This window comes from Exophiala spinifera, assembly GCF_000836115.1.
Source record: "Exophiala spinifera strain CBS 89968 unplaced genomic scaffold supercont1.4, whole genome shotgun sequence".
NCBI classification, from domain to species: domain Eukaryota; kingdom Fungi; phylum Ascomycota; class Eurotiomycetes; order Chaetothyriales; family Herpotrichiellaceae; genus Exophiala; species Exophiala spinifera.
The window spans coordinates 1163557-1175547 of NW_015622516.1; the positions used below are offsets into that span (position 1 = coordinate 1163557).

Below are 11991 nucleotides of genomic sequence, written 5' to 3' on the forward strand. Positions count from 1 at the left end.
AGCCATGCTCAGACATCCTACTTACGCTCGACCAGCCTGGGCTCGCTCGATCTCCTTGAGGATGAGATCACGAGCTGATATCACGCCATCTTCCTTGCCAACAATGGTGATGGCTTCTCCTTCGTCACCATTGCCTGCGTTATGCTTGGGCACCTGAATGTCACAGCCGGACTGGTTTCGGATCGAGTTGATGGTAGAGCCACCGCGCCCGATGATGTGACGATGCAGACGTGGATCGGGTAAGATCAGATAGCCAGTGAACTGAGGCTCTTTGGCTTTGTCAAGTGATGACTGGATCTTTTTCTTTGCCTTTTCCACGGCGTCCTGCCCATCAGGTTTCTGGCTGACAAGAACCCATGGGATCTCTCCGTCGTCTCCGTCCAGACCAGTCTGGTTAGAAACAAGATCAAAGATAGGAGAGGCCTCGCCAGGCTGATCAGTGATTAGAGGCATGTCACCATTGGTTGTCCGCGCGCGAGACCCACGGCTAGGCTTTGGCGGCGGCTTGTGGCCATTATGCTCGACCCGAACCCCATCCCTGCTTAGCTCGCGGAATAAGTCCCCATTCTTCGAGACAATGTGATGCAGAGTTCGAGGAACCATGATCGTCTCCGCTGGGGCTTTCGCAGTCTTCTTTTGAATGTACTCCTTCGCGTCTGCCACGTTCTCCGATCGCCCAGTGATTTTCACGCCAGTTTGTCCAGTGCCTTGCCGGGGCACGTTGAGGGTCACCTTGAACTGTTCTTCGATCTGCTTGCGAATGCTACCATTAGGTCCAATCAAATCCCGGTGTTGGGTGACTGGCACATCTAATGTTTCTGTAACCTGGTTGTCCCTTTCATTCACAAACTCTTCGATATTAGCTACGATCTTGTCAACGACATCGGCAGTACCAGTGACGGTGAGTTCGCTTGAATCATCACCTTTACGCGGGAAACGGACGTGCTCCGAGCTGCGTTGCTTGCTGCCCGACTTGGCGACAAGGTCTTGGATATTGGAACCTGCAAAACGTCAATTTCTGCCAGTACGACAATTGTCATAACAAACTTACCTCCAGCACCAATCAAGGCGCTATGGTGCTTTCTATCCACGTTTATGGTACGTGTCACAATGTCATCAAAGGCCTTGGCTCGCTTTTGTAGCTCCTGCCTAGCTTTCTCAACTTGTTGTTTGGAACCTTTGATCTGGATGGTTACACGATCAGAGCTGGAGCTGGAGCTGGCAGCTTTGGGAACGTCAATGTGAGCACCAGTCTCAGCTCGAAGCCTTTCCATTTCCATGCCTCCTCTGCCAATAAGAGATGCAACCTGAGCTTGCGCGACAGAGACTGATGCAGTGTGCGAATTGTCGACCATGTACTGGTGGAGACTTAGCAGTTCATCTCGCACCTTCTCAGCCTTTGCACGAGGACCGCGAATCTTGATCTCATCGAGAGACTGGCTTTTGGTACCCCCGACTTGACTGGAATCGTCGGCCACCGAGGCGTCGTCGCTGATTCTTGACTGCTTGGGAAAGTCAATCCTCACAGCGTTATCAACTTTGCTCTGAATTCTCTGCAAGTTTTCGCCATTCCTGCCGACAAGCAAACCATGGTACTTTGGATCAATTTTGATGGTGAAGTTGACCTCGTCTTCCCATTGCTTGGCCAGGCGGAGAATTTCAGCCTTGCATGCCTCGGCTTTTTTCTGTGGGCCTTGGATGGTGACCTTTCCGTTCTCCCGGGTATCGATTTCGACGTCATGCTTCTCACGCAACGCCTTGATATTCGCGCCCTGTTTTCCAATCAAATTCTTGTTGAACTGGGCAGGGAAAGGGAACGATGTCGTGTAGCCACGTTCCTTCTCGTCCTCTTCGGCTTCTCTCAGGAACTCCTCAATCTTCTGGCGCAGCTCCGAGATGTCTGCGTCGCTCGGACCTCTCAGGAAAACACGTTCAGGTGAGCCTCGAGACGCAGTTGCCTGTTGCCTTTGACCAGCTCTGGCTCGGCCAAAGTCAACCTGAACGGGGAAGGCATTTGGAGCGGATGGTTTTGGTTCGTTATTGACGAATCTTCTGACCTTGTCCTGAAACTTCTTGGGCACATGAATATCTTGCGTGGATATTCCTCCGCTAGGGAGACTGCTGAGCAACATTGCTTGTGCTTCTTGAAGAGCTTTTTCAAAGGTCGAGATATCGGCTTTTGATGGCTTACTGCGGGGAATCGAGAAAGGCCCATCTTGCGCTGGACCTTCGTATACGAGCACGACTGGGTCAGACCCATCCTCGGGAACAATTAGATGGACTCCATGATTCTCTCTCAGATCATCTGAATGCAACTGCCTGAGGTGAGGATGGAAGAATGGGTCCACTTCAACCAACTGTATCCGTGGAGTTGGATAAGCTTGAGTGATTTTGGAGAGTTCATTTCGAGCAGAAAGTGCTTTCTGGGGATCATTACTAATGACCGTCCAGCTGGGAGAGGCGTTAGAGCTGCGAGGAAAGACAATCTCAGCCCCGTGGGACTTCTGGAACTCCCTCTCGATAGCCTTCTCTTGCAGATACTGAGCTAGGGCTCTGGAGTGACGTTCTGGGCCATGAGGTGCATCATTAAAATGTTTGTGCATATCGACAGCACGATTGTGCTTTCTGGACATGAGCTCTTCAGCTAGATTGCGGCCCGCATCCAGCTTGTCCTTAGGCCCAATGATGTGGATGTCTTCGGTTTCATGTTCAGGTGGAGGGAGGATAACTGCACAGCCCGTCTCTTCTAAGAACTTGAGAGGGTCCATACCACGGTCTCCAACAATGTAAGGGTGAAGAATCTGCTCGGCGGCAAGTTCCTCAAGCAGAAGCTCCTTCTGGAGCTCCTCAGCCAGTTGTTCAATAAGGGCACGTGCCTCTAGCACAGCAGCTTGTTCACCAGAGACAATGATGGGGCTGTCTCCATGAGGTACGAAAGCAGGAGCTTGACCCGACACAGCAGGGCGAGACGGTGGCTGTTGTTTCCATGTAGTATACTGAGGGACGTTTATTTGGAGGCCACGGTCTTGCTCCATTTGCCGTAAACGAGCAGCATGCTGACCAGCAATGAAAGGGTAGAACTCTGGTGGAACCCCGCGAATAGGCAAGTCCACTTTTGGCTGGAGAGCTTTGACCTGCTTCATGATGTGTTCGTAGACCTGGCGGACTTGCGCAGCATTGCCCCGAATCTCCACAACATCCGTCTTGATATCTTCGGGGTTTGTGGTCGGTCTTGTGTCTCGGTCAATGTGAATCCGGACGCTGAACTGCTGCTCTAGTTTCCTGATGTTGGCTCCTGCTTTGCCGATGATCTGAGCCGAAACGGATGAGGGAATCTCAAGCTTGACTTGCTTCTCCAATGTCAATTCCTTGGAGACATGCATCAGAGCCTCAGTGACTGTGCGTTGATTCGGACCCTCGGCTGTGAACTCGGTTCTTGTGGCGAAATTGGTCTGCCTGGTAGTGACCATAACATTGTATTTTCTATTGACATCATCAAGCACTTTCTTCACGGATTTCGTCTTGTTCAGGTCTGCATTGTCTATCTCAAACGCATCTCGGTACCGTCCCGGCATCAGCACTCCACCTCGGCCGGCGGTGGCAGCATTCGACGGGGTTATGACGCCCGGGGTTCGCGTGGGGGTAGGACCGCCTGAAGAAGGAGGTCGAGAGAGAAGTGCAGGAGAGCCATTGACAGTAGGGGCCTTCGTGGAAGCATTAGCGACCCAAATTCGGGGTGGAGGAGCGGTCGTCTTGGAAGCAGAACCCAGGGCGGGAAACGCCTCCTCAGACTGAGTATCGATGACGGTGGGTTTCAGCGGAGTCTCTTCAGCAGCCTTCTGCTTCCCCTTGTCTACACCATTTGTAGTTGGAACATCAGCTTGAGCTTTTGTTTCAACATGCACATGTGGTGGAGGCGGATGTTGAACGTCGTCCTCGTCAGGGACATCTTCGACAGTCACATGGTGAGTTTCTGCAGCCTCGTGTTTTTCTTGCATCAGCTGAGCTGGCGTCTTAGTGGTGCTGGGGCCAGCTTCGACTGGAGCATCGACAGTGACCGAGGCCATGATCGTGGTGGCTTCGCAGGGGAAGCCTCGAGAAACCGGTGGAGTATGAACCGAGAGCAGGGCCGATGACCGTGGGTGGAGAGGAAGTTTCAGTGAGTGGGAAACATGCAGTTTCTACAAGATAGGTGACAGAGCGGACCGAGGTTCAGGAATACAGATATAGCTGTGGCCAGAGTGTCACAGCGTGAAGGAAGTAGCAATAAATGAAGGGGAATGAGAGGTGGTAAGTTGAAGGGAGATCCAACAGCGTCCGGGAGCAATTCGCCAGGTAATGCAATTGTCTTTATTTGTGGAGAGACTTTTGGTGAATAGCTGAAACTTGGGGACGAGAAACGGCCACGGGCGAGATCACGTGAGCACCTTGTAGGCCTTAGCCATACCTATTGTACTGGCTACCGGTACGAGTAGTTAGGGCTAGTGAGGCTAGCCGGATACGCTCACTAACTTGGGCCCACGAGGCTCATGTACAGCTGGCGAATCTTCTAACAACTTCTAGAACTCATTCCGATATCGTGATGTGCAACTTGCATCCTACAGTTATCCTTCCAATTGGTACGAGTACACATCATCGTTCGGTATTGCTTCACTGGCTGTCAGTCGTCATTTTTCCGTCGTGCCCCGATGATCCCTCATGGTCATGGCTTAGTCCTCGTGGCAATGTCCAAGTGGCAGTTCTGTCACTCCGATGATCTCGCTGACTTCAGGAATCCCACTCTGACACCGTTCGCCGGCGTTAAAACGATAGCCGTGTGCTGGGCCCGGTCATTGCCATAGTCCACTAATTGCTCAAACTCCTGCAAAATCCTGACTATGGTGTATCCCATCTCGACCATTGCGAATTGTTGTCCAATACAGATTCTGGGCCCACCATTGAATGGGATGAAATTCCAGGCCTTGGGCGTCCACGTGGCCCATCTGTCTGGCACCCACTCGAGAGGATCGTAAGGGAATTCTGGAGACAATGGCGGATACAGATCCCTCCGGCGCTGCATCTGAAGCGTACTGTAGCCGACTGGGGTACCCTTGAGACAGCCTACAGGCCCTTGGCCATTGGGACCTCCACCCCTTGGCAATGAAGTGTCGACTAGCGAGGTCCGGACATTGAATGGGACGACTGGGTACAATCGCAGCGTTTCGTTAATTGTGTAGTTGAGGTACTTCATATCCTTAATATTCTGGTATGATGGCGGCTGCCCCCCTTCACCCAAGAATTCCCTGATCTCTGCTCGCAGCTTGTTGACCACGCGTGGATTCTTCGACAGCTCTAAGAACAGCCAGGACAAAGTACTGGCAGTTGTATCTCGTCCCGCAAGAAGGAGAGCAAATAGTTGATCACGCATGACCTTGGGATCTCTTGTGAAGCGTGCCAGAGCTTGAATGAAATTATCCGTCTTTGACAGTTTTGACTCCAACTCATCGGGAGACATGGCTAATGCCTCTCTAGTGAAAGGCTCGATGAAGTCTTCCACAAGCTTGATACCATCGTAGAAGGATTTCTTCGAGTGGAAGTATCTGAAGGGCCTGTTCTCAAGTTAAGATGGGCGCCGTGTCTTAGTAAGTGACTTACCCAAGCCTGCCCTCTATGGCTTGCACCCTTTGTACTTCATCAAAAGCAGCTGCAAAGGCTGACTGTTCTTCATCCAGACTACCCACGCTGTGTCCAAACAAGAAATGTGTCGACGCATCGAGACTGAAGCGGAAGAAGAGTTTGTGCAACTCAACCATCTTGCCGTCCCCAGGCCCAATCAGTGATATTAGCTTGCGGACATGATTTTCGATAAGGTCCAAGTCTGCCACTTTTTCGCGGATGAACATTGGCCTCAGCAATTGTCGCGAGTTGTGCCAGAGTTGTCCATCCGTAGTGAAGATACTGTCTCCTAGGAAATCCTTCCACTCGGCATGGAATTGTTCTCCTGAACTAAGTTAGGTCTGAAGAAAGCACGGTAAAAGAACAGAACTCTACCATCATACTAACCTTTCCCAAAGTCCTGGAATTGTGTGGTGAGAAGCGCCTTTATATTCTCAGGGTCCGCCGTAAAGATCACCCTGGCGTTTTCCAGTATATGAAGCTCACTCGTATCTGTAGATGGTCAAACGAGTTCCGGACAAACTGAGAACGGAAAAGAATGTCAAGTAGGCGAAAGGGATCTCAGCTAAGGGAATGCCTACATGTTCCTGTCCCACTGCTGTCAGTGCCAGTATGCTCGTAGATCCAGTCAAAAAACTCCACAGATCGGTTTCTGCGGCCGGCGCGCGTAGAATAGAAGGGAAAATCAAGGCCTATCTTGTTCAGTCTCCCTAATCAGCTTTAAACGAGGAGTACTGACCGTAGAAGACTCGTGTCTTGATCCTGGGAGATTCCCCTCCTAGCTTCTGGATTCCCTTCCACGTTATGTATCTCCTGATCTGTACGGATGCGATGTAAATAGCGAGGAGGACTGCGGCAACATATTTCCAGGACAAATATTGCAGCGCCATGTTCAGAGGTTATTTCCGGTCGCAAGGGGACCAGTGTCGTGTAACATGATAGTAAAAGGCTCGAGAATCTTTATGGGCTGACGCGAGGCGGCATCCTTAAGTCTCACATCCTTGGAGTTGACTGTTGCCTTAGTCAGTCGCAACTACAGACCTTGGGTAGGCCTAACCACGAGTACACGAAACGCCGGTGAATCCGGGCTCTCCCCTTGGTTCACCAGGGCCAGTAGCAGAAGTTGATTGTCTTCGTATCTCGTATGGTGTTCCATTTCTTGCGGAGAAGGAAGCACATGGCTGTGACGGGTGGAGTCTACGCAGCAGACTAATCCCCATCTTCGTCGCAAGGAGGGTACGAATGCAGCCCGGAGTATGCAACGTGAAGCTCGAGTCATGCTTACACTGAAAAGTCGACACCCTCTCAAGCGATTTGCGTCTTGTCATCGCGATATCAGTTGCCAACGATGGATCACTATAAATTACAGCGTCCTCGGTTCATCAGACACCAAGTCATTGCAACTGGCGACATATTGACCCCTAAATCGATGACTGCCCGTTCTCGCCATTGCCCGAGCCTCCTAGTGGCATCTTCTATCATTCCGTCTTGCCTTGTTCCGCTCCATAATACTTCTGCAGCAGAGGCTACTCTTGGCCATAATTTGCTGTCTAGGTCAATCGAGTCAGTCTGTTCACTCCACATGAGGACTTCTCCACCCTCAACTCCCTCAAGCAGGTCGGTGCTTATGTTAGCGAGAGGATCATATGTGTATATCTGGCGCCAATTGTGGTAAGGGGCGCAATAGTCGACATAGGGGCTTGTGAGTCTGCTTGGCCGCCCACCAGTCGTGTTGACCGGTACACCAGGTGGTGACCTGCCTGTCGGATAAGGATCAAGAAATCCACCATATCCACCTACGACGTCGGATTAGACAACATCACAACTTCCAGAATTTGAAGCGCTTACAATCGAGATACCAATGTTTAAAGTCACCGAAGACTACACGATGTCCTTTCTTCAGTACTTCTTCAATGCGGTTGCTGTTCCTCCAAACTTGCACTAATGTTCCTTTCGACGTATCTTTGGCTGAGGGAAAAGTCAGATTCCAGTCCAGTACCAGTTCCTCCCAAACAATTGGTTGCAACCTATGCTTAGCACACAGCGCTATTGCATGGTTAACAAATTGTTGCAGGAGGGGCTGCAGAACGGCCGGGTCATCGCTGCGAACTGTGTCGTCCAAGAGGTATGCTGGAAGATTAACTTCATCACCTCCAATATGATAGAAGGAAGTGTACGGCGAAGTTCGGGTTAGGAGATCTGTCAGCACGTCCTGTAAGAAGTCGTAGACCGCTGTCGAATTCAGTTTCAGCTGTCCACTGAGGGGCTCCGCAGCAAACGTAGACCAGTCGAGTTCGTCGAATGCCGCTATGAGATTTGGAAAGGCGTGTGCAACTGATGCAGTGTGCCCGGGCATGTCAATCTCGATAAAGACAGAGATGCCCTTGGATACACCGTACAGCTGAATCCCTTTCAGATCTTCCGCCGTCCATACCAGATCAGGATGGTAGGCTCCCTTGCGTGCGAGATCGGGGAGAGAAGGTATCTCAAGGGGCCAGCTCTGTGAATCTGTTGCGTGCACGTGCAGGCGACTCATTTTCGTCGTAGCCATGGCCTCTATGGTCCGTATCAGATCCTGCGGCTTGAATGGATTCCGGGCTATGTCAATGCTCAGCCCACGATGTCGCCACTTTGGGCGATCCGAGATGTGTACTGGAATATACGGTATGTAGACGCCAGATATACTCGAGTGTGCGTAGAAGAGTTGTTTGAATGTCTGAAGGCCGCGTAGACTGCCAAGAGTGGAATTAGATCTCAATATGGCTGTTTCGTTGGCTACGGCCAGCTCATAAGACTCATCGCCGTCGAAGAATGTATCCGGATCAAACGTGCTGTTTCTGGGACAAAGTGATAGCTGTATCTGCAGAGCCAAAAGTTCATGACGCGGGGAATCAGGATGTGGCTCGAAGGCCTCATTGCGTTTATGCATTTTCCAGGGTACGAACCTCGAGTTTTGTATCGAGTTGATTGTCTCGTATGCCGCCTCATGCAGTATATAATTCTCAGAGAAATCTTTGCCATCTACCTGCCAGTTTTCTTGTTCTGGGAGCGATTGAAAATGGCTCCATACAGCTTCTGCAGGATAGAGCAAATTGTACATAAGGCTCGTGAAATGGTTCTTTGGCCGCTGGCGTCCACGAGTTTGGAGGATGGACGACCTATCCTCGCAACGAAGCGTCACCTCCGGAGCATCTCCAAGCCAAGATACTTGACTTCCCGTTGACCACTCCGCAGGTTCTGGCCATATCGCATCTATCGGCCGCAGAACAACGAAGAAAACCCAGAGGTGGAAGTGCATTGTGCCCCGATATCGCAGAGATCCAGGTGCCAGAAAGAACAACAGTCAATGGCACCCGCTCCGCCTTCACTTACATCGAACTTCGGCAATGGGGACAATTACGATCTGCTGCAGGAATCGCTTGGTACGCCCTATTCCATCAAGGTTAGATGCGATGTGTGCTGATACGCTAGGAAAAGAACTGCCACCCATGCGAGGTGGAATGTCACTTTATCTGAGTGAGTTGAGGCGCCCTGGGAAAACGAAACCAATCGACCGCAATTGCTGAGAGCCAATCACGATCGAGCAGGACATCAGCCACAGACGGCTGATGAAAACAATGGAAGGCGCCCGCAGAATGGGAATGATTCCTGACTAATCAGTCTTGGCGGCAAATATCGCCGCTTTTGCACAGTTGCGCCTACAGCGGTTGATGCAGATACTGCGTCTCATCTCGCGAATGTTCACTTACTATTCCAAACAGTTTTGCACTTTCAAACAACCGGACTCGAATACACTTGCACGTTCGTGCAGAGTCTTCTAGAGTCTTCAATACTACGCCCGCCTGAGTCAGAATCCCGGAATTCGACATTGTCACTCCTTGGATCGATTTTCGTTGTCTCCGCAAACATCGACAACGCGACTATCTCCCTCGCCCTGCTCATCAAAGGCGCAACACACAGCGTCGCCACCCCCGATCCTCCCCATCACTCCACACATCCGCAACAATGTCATCGATCGCTCTAGAGACCCCCTTGGCCGAAGCGCTAAGCAGTGCAGTACACTCGAAGATAGTTGACGAAGGATGGACACAAGAGGATGATACGTCACTAGCGGAGTATATCGTGTTGATGCTCGCAAATGGAAAGACACAAGATCAGATTGCCTCTGAACTTGCAGGCGAATTATTACAAGACGCGAAAGGCACCACCGAATTTGCGCAGTGGTTATTTGACCAGGTCAACGCTCTCTCGAACGGCGCTTCTGGCCCAGTTCCGCCAGAGACTTCGCAGTCCTCGGAACAAGTAGCTGAGGCTGCCGCGACAGCTTCATCAGCAGGCAATGGAGTTTCTGCCATTCCCGCCGCGTATGATCAGGATATGGCTGACAATGCCCCGGAGAATGCGTAAGTCCTTCGTTCCCCTTTCTCATGTCAAACACTCTCTGACTTTGTCGTTTAGACCTCGCGGACCCAAAGGCCTCCACGGTGGCCGGCCAGCTGGCAGAGGTGGACGTGGCGGACCTGGTAATAAGGGCGGTGATTCAGTGCTACATCGAACTCGAGGCAACGACCGGATAAATACACACTCGATGCGAGGCGCGCCAAAAGGTCCTCGGAATATTCAAAACCGTGACCTTCGCCCGGGCATGCAGAAGGCTTTGAACGGAATGAACATGTCTGGCCAAGGCATGCAGAACCCAATGATGATGAATAATGGCCAACCAGGTCAACCAATGATGCATATGACACCTCAACAACAGATGGAATTCATGGCTATGATGGAACAGCAAACCCGTATGCTCGCTCAGTTCACGGGCATGATGCCTGGTGCTGGGTTCGGCCAAGGCATTAATCAACAGAACGGCCAGGGTCGTTCACTTTTTGATAGAGTTGAACCAGGGCGCGGGCGCGGAGGGACTCGAGGTCGAGGACGAGGCGGCCACCAAAATGGTCATGGCAAGGGCACCAAGCCTGACGGCGACGTGAGCATGGAGGGTGACGGACAGGCAACCGCTCCCGACGGCTCAGCAACAGAGGTTGAGCAACAAGCGGACGGGGAGAGAAAACCACAAGACCCATCAAACACCATGTGCCATTTCAACCTTCGCTGCACCAACAAAGACTGTGCCTATGCTCATCAGTCGCCCGCCGCCCCAGAGTCCACGGTAGTCGACATGTCTGATACCTGCTCATTCGGTGCGGCTTGCAAGAACTCGAAATGTGTGGCAAAACACCCCTCCCCTGCTCAGCGAGGAGCATTTCAAGCTCAGGAGACATGCAAGTTCTTTCCAAATTGCACGAAGCCGAATTGTCCGTTCAAGCATCCCACCATGCCTCTGTGCCGATTCGGATCTAATTGCAAGACTCCCAATTGCCAGTTTACTCATCTACAAGTACCCTGCCGATTCCACCCGTGCACGAACCTGCGATGTCCATACAAGCACGAACCCGGCCAACAGAAAGCCACCAGCCTGGCGGACTATAGCTGGACTCCAGACAAGCCAAATCAGTCAGATGGGTCTAAGGAACACCTTAGCGACAGGAAGTTCGTGGACGACCAAGCGGGAGAGGAGGAACTCGTCAGGCCTGATGGAGGAGTTGCTGCGGAGGCAAACGGTAATGTTGGTATGAGGGAGGAGGTGATCACTTAGGAAGGATACCCCAGCCCATGGTTGGACCACTTGGCCGACCAGAGCATAATCAACTGATGAGCTGTTCATCAGGAAAGCTGTACAGTATGTCAGGGTTGATAAACCCACCTTAGGAGCTGTGCTCATATACAACGACACGGCCTGTTCATGTAATGGACTGCCCATGATATCGGACAGGGCATGGAATGCAAAAATGATGCTCTTGGTTCTTGTACGAGAAAGCAATTTCAATTATGTGATTTTACTGTAGGAATCTCTTATCTCTTCGATTCTCCGTGACATTTGCTTGAGTGTTGTGAGTCTTTGCCATTCATAAGCTAGAACTCCCGTATCTCGCATGCCGCGCCGATTTATTAGCATCTCAGTCCTCTGTATATTGCCTCTGACGAAGACGCTCGCAAGGAGAATCGCACAGAGTCATCCCGTCCGTTGTGGATACTGCGCAAACTCTTACCGAATCTTCCAATGTTACTGAATCACCGTCGGTGCATATGCATCCGAATGTAGCATCGCTTTCTGTCCGCAACACGTAGAACTGAATGAGTCACATAGTGTGTACATTTCCAGCGATGCTTTTACGAAACGCCCATGCAAACACCGTGCTAGATAAGAACCGAGGAATTCTAGAAGCCGAAAATCACCTTGAGGATCTTGTCTAGACGAATTCACATGAGGATATTAGTCCG

At 51.3% G+C, this 11991-nt stretch overlaps 4 protein-coding genes across 4 annotated transcripts; 1 reads left to right on the forward strand and 3 right to left on the reverse strand.

The window, feature by feature from the left end:
- Positions 1–21: 21 nt before the first annotated feature.
- PV08_05622 (uncharacterized protein) lies at positions 22–4067 on the reverse strand (the record flags this gene model as incomplete). Its single annotated transcript, XM_016379963.1, has 2 exons — positions 22–1001; positions 1052–4067. 2 exons carry the CDS (start codon positions 4065–4067, stop codon positions 22–24), a joined length of 3996 nt encoding a protein of 1331 aa, XP_016235790.1.
- A 677-nt stretch (positions 4068–4744) lies between these two features.
- On the reverse strand, positions 4745–6545 carry PV08_05623 (uncharacterized protein; the record flags this gene model as incomplete). The annotated part of the gene is made up of 5 exons (XM_016379964.1): positions 4745–5588; positions 5635–5980; positions 6043–6147; positions 6237–6347; positions 6395–6545. The coding sequence occupies 5 exons, from the start codon at positions 6543–6545 to the stop codon at positions 4745–4747; spliced, it is 1557 nt and encodes a 518-aa protein (XP_016235791.1).
- Positions 6546–7474: 929 nt separating this feature from the next.
- PV08_05624 (uncharacterized protein) lies at positions 7475–8953 on the reverse strand (the record flags this gene model as incomplete). Its single annotated transcript, XM_016379965.1, has 1 exon — positions 7475–8953. The coding sequence occupies one exon, from the start codon at positions 8951–8953 to the stop codon at positions 7475–7477; it is 1479 nt and encodes a 492-aa protein (XP_016235792.1).
- A 707-nt stretch (positions 8954–9660) lies between these two features.
- On the forward strand, positions 9661–11305 carry PV08_05625 (uncharacterized protein; the record flags this gene model as incomplete). Its single annotated transcript, XM_016379966.1, has 2 exons — positions 9661–10058; positions 10114–11305. 2 exons carry the CDS (start codon positions 9661–9663, stop codon positions 11303–11305), a joined length of 1590 nt encoding a protein of 529 aa, XP_016235793.1.
- Between the last annotated feature and the right edge of the window lie 686 nt (positions 11306–11991).